This window comes from Delphinus delphis, chromosome 7 (assembly GCF_949987515.2).
Source record: "Delphinus delphis chromosome 7, mDelDel1.2, whole genome shotgun sequence".
Classification (NCBI taxonomy): domain Eukaryota; kingdom Metazoa; phylum Chordata; class Mammalia; order Artiodactyla; family Delphinidae; genus Delphinus; species Delphinus delphis.
Genome location: NC_082689.1, coordinates 4,715,577 through 4,719,170, shown reverse-complemented (window position 1 = coordinate 4,719,170; position 3,594 = coordinate 4,715,577). Strand labels below are relative to the sequence as shown.

General features: G+C 61.3%; 1 protein-coding gene across 2 annotated transcripts; it reads right to left on the bottom strand.

Annotated features, from left to right (window-relative positions):
* Nucleotides 1-1,105: 1,105 nt before the first annotated feature.
* On the bottom strand, nucleotides 1,106-3,187 carry GBX2 (gastrulation brain homeobox 2). Of its 2 annotated transcripts, XM_060015468.1 has the most exons (3): nucleotides 2,661-3,187; nucleotides 2,338-2,358; nucleotides 1,521-1,629 (listed from the first exon to the last, which is right to left on the bottom strand). In XM_060015468.1, the coding sequence occupies exons 1-3, from the start codon at nucleotides 3,185-3,187 to the stop codon at nucleotides 1,521-1,523; spliced, it is 657 nt and encodes a 218-aa protein (XP_059871451.1). The 2 variants fall into 2 exon arrangements, with proteins under 2 accessions (XP_059871450.1, XP_059871451.1); XM_060015467.1 differs by lacking the exon at nucleotides 2,338-2,358 and having other exon boundaries at nucleotides 1,106-1,629; nucleotides 2,665-3,187.
* Nucleotides 3,188-3,594: the final 407 nt, after the last annotated feature.

Below are 3,594 nucleotides of genomic sequence, written 5' to 3'. Positions count from 1 at the left end.
GCACCGCTTCTTTTCGGGTCCGGGATGTTTGTAAGGAAACGCATTCCCTCCCCGGCTGTCGTCGATTTAGAGAATCAGGAGTTTGTGCAAAGCCACCCATACCCGCATTCACTTTCCCTCCTCCGGCGCCCACCTCCTCCGGCCAAAGTTTGCCAGCCTCCTAGGTACTGGTTAGGCTGAGCAGAGGGGAAGATGTTAGATTTCTAAGGTGAAAATTAGCTTTGCTCAAATTGATAACCCAGTTGGAGCTCTTGCTGGCCTATTTCAAACCTGGTGAGGTGCTGTGCGGCTCACGTCCGGCCGGCTTGAGGAGGCCCTGCACACAGGGTATTCATCCAGTACTGGTCTCAGACCAGCTGCCTGGCCACACGCCGGCAGGCGGTTCCCTCTAAGCAGTCAAATCTGGACAAACTTATGAGACCCAAGAATTGGTCTTTCCCTCTCTCTCTCCTTTTTATTATTCACAAGACTGAGATTGTTTTAATGTCATAACTTATACGAAAATAAGCTACATTGAAATAAATTAAACACAACGGAGACGTGCTTCAGACATGGCTCATAGGATATGCAACCCCAGGAAAGAAAGCCAGGCAAAACCAAAGCAAAGCGAATTTCCAGGCTGCCCCAAAACGTCTGCTTTTCAGTCAACTAAAAACGCCAGAATAGAAACAAAAAGAAATGGAGACCCCAGTGTTCGTTCCTGCATGTGATGTTTACCTTTGGAAAAGTATGGAAAAGTGGCTGCTGTGCGTGGCAGGTTACAGCAGAGGTTTTGTTCTCTTCTGGAATGTGGCTGGAGGACATTACTGGGTAGTTGGGTCCTATAACTTTCAAAATACAGCAGCTGAGATCCAGTCTATATAGACATCTAATGTACAAAGTAGGGTAGTATAATAAATATTTAGTGTGTCTTCAGGTGTAGCTGTGGCCCCTTCAAAAGCAGTCTTTCAAGCCTGTTTCATGAATATACTCTCAATTTGCTGGGGATGTCCAAAGTTGGGGGGTGACTTTGAGTTTTGCCTCAGACACGGTGGAGTCCACCATGGGTTCCCTCGGGCACTGTGGCTTCTCCACGGTGGTCCAGGCCCTAGCCCTCCCTGGGCCCTCAGGGGCGGGCCTGCTCCAGCTGCTGATGCTGACTTCTAATGGCGAACCTGCTGACGTGGACGGGGATGGGGACAACGATCTTGGGGTTCCTGGAGGGCTCCCCTGTCTTGGAATTGGCATTGCCAGCTTTCACCCGTTTCCACTTGGCCCGGCGGTTCTGGAACCAGATTTTCACCTGCACCTCGCTGAGTTTGAGGGCGTGAGCGATCTGTGAGCGCTCGGTCAGCGAGAGGTACTTTTTGCAGTGGAACTCCTTCTCTAGCTCGAGGAGCTGCTCGCTGGTGAAGGCAGTCCGCCGCCGCCGGTTCTTGCCCGTGGACGTGGTGCTGCCCGCGCCGCCGCCGCTCGGCGGGGTCTCCTCCAGCGCGTGGCCGGGGTCTTCCTCCTTGTGAGCCGCCTGGCCAGTCAGATTGTCATCCGAGCTGTAGTCCAGATCGCTCTCCAGCGAGAAACTCTCCTCCTTGCCCTTCGGGTCGTCTTCCACCTTTGACTCGTCTTTCCCTTGCCCTCTGACAGCCCCGACTGAAAGCAAAACCAAACGGCGTTTTATTACATTTCGCACACTGGCCTTCCTTTCCCTTTCCCACCGTCCCTCGGGCATTTTCCCCCCTTAGCGGATTGTCTTTCTGTGACATTAACACATTGTGACTTCCTGGCCTTTGAGGGGTAGAGAAGGGGGGGGGCGTGAGAAAGCTCAAGGGAGAGGAGGAGACAGTACAGGCGACGGCCCTTTGCCCAGAACCATCACTCAAGGGGCCACCAGGCCTCCTCTGCACCCTCCCAGCCTCCCGCAGCTTAAGGCAGAAGTAACAGGAGGCGTGAGGCCCAAGAGAGCGTCCTCTTTGTCCCCGGGGTGGGGGCTGGGTGAGGACTGAGGGGGAGTTCACGATTCATCCTGCCCGCCCACCTCCCTCCCCGCCGCCGCCGCCGCCAAAATTCTGTGAACTTCAATTTCATCACAGCCAGCGTGAGTGCACAGGGAGGTGCAGATCCCAGACCATGTCGGGTTTTGAGACAGATGATGTTGGTCAAAGGGAAGTTTTGTAGCCTTAGAAGAAGTTCCCACCGGACACCCCAGCACACACATGCGGACGCACAGCCTCCTAGGAATCCGATTCTCCCAGGCAAGCAGCAAGCCTGGTAAAGGGGTTTAATAGGTCTGGACGCCCTTCGGCACCCTCCCTGCGAAGTCGCGCAGCCCAACCCCCCTCCCCAAAGGCCGAAACCTACCCGGGATCCCAGGTCACAGCGCTGGAGATGGGGGAATGCAAGACTCGGCCAAACTGGCCGGCAGATAAATTCGCCGCTCAGAGCAGCAGCTGGCCTGGGGCTCTGAATGCGCACTCCGCCCCCCCGCCCCCGCGCTTGTTGCATGGCTCTAAATGCCCTCCGGAGGCCCCGCCGCGCAGCTCCGCTGCATCCTCCGGCTCCTCGGGCCGGTGGATCCGGGGCGAGGGGCGGGCGGGGGCTCGGCCTCATCCCCTCGGTCCCCGCGGGAACACGGAGCTGGCGCGCCCCCGCGCCCTCCCGCCCGGGTCGCGCGCGCCGCCGACTCACCGAGCGACGCCTGCACAGCCTCGGCCGCGGAGAAGGCAAGCAGCGAGCCCTCCTTGGCCAAGAAGCCTTTGCCATCCTCCGCGTCGGCTTGCAGCGCCTCCGCCTTGTCGAAGTTGCCACCGCCAGGCAGCGGCTGCGGCGCGAACTTCCGGGCAGCCGCCGGCTCCTGGTGCTGGGGAGACGCGGAGAAGCCGCCGGGCAGCGTGGCCATGAGCGTGGAGGTGAGCGCCATGCCCTGCGCCAAGCTGGAGCAGAAGCTGGTGGGCAGGCTGGGGATCTGGTGGTGAGGGTGCGCGGGCGGCAGCGCCGGTTGCAGCGCGGCCTGGGGCAGCGCGGGCGGCGGCGGCGGCGGCGGCGGCAGCACCACCGGCCGGTAGGGCATGAACATAGGGTAGCCAGTGTAGACGAAATGGCCGGGGCTGGGCTGCGGCGGGCTGCCGATCAGCGAGTCTATGCTGAAGGCGGTACTACTCCCCAGCGGGCGCTGCATCATCATCAGCGACGGCGGGAACGCTGCGCTCATAGACGCGCTCGGGAGAGGCCCGCGAGAGGCGAAAAGTCCCCGCGCCGCGCCGCCACCGGGAAGCCCGCCAGGCGCCGGGAGCACAACTTGGTGCACCGGGCAGGGGCCGAGCGGGACCCGGAGAGCAGATACCCCTCAGTCCTGGGCCCGCTGCATGCCTGGCGGGAGCTGGTGCGGGCGGTGGGCGGGTGAGGCCGTGCGCCCCGGAGTGGAGCGGGCGCCCGGGCCCCGCGGGCTCTCTGGAGCTGCCGCCCGCCGTTTGCCCGTCGGAACCCGCGCGCGTCGCTTCCGCGGCCCTCGGCCCGGGCTCGCAGCCGTCTGCGCGTCCGTCTGTCTGTCTGGCTGTCGGTCGCCTCCTGCGGGCCGCAGGGGAGCGCGCGAAGCTGGCGCACTTGTCTTCGGCGGGC

What these genes read in the sequence shown, in the direction of transcription:
- GBX2 (XM_060015467.1), bottom strand. Translation starts at nt 3,187, where the DNA reads ATGAGCGCAGCGTTCCCGCCGTCGCTGATGATGATGCAGCGCCCGCTG. An exon ending in GGCTGTGCAGGCGTCGCTCG is followed by an intron (nt 1,630 to 2,664) that starts GTGAGTCGGCGG and finishes TTTTGCTTTCAG; the next exon opens with TCGGGGCTGTCAGAGGGCAA.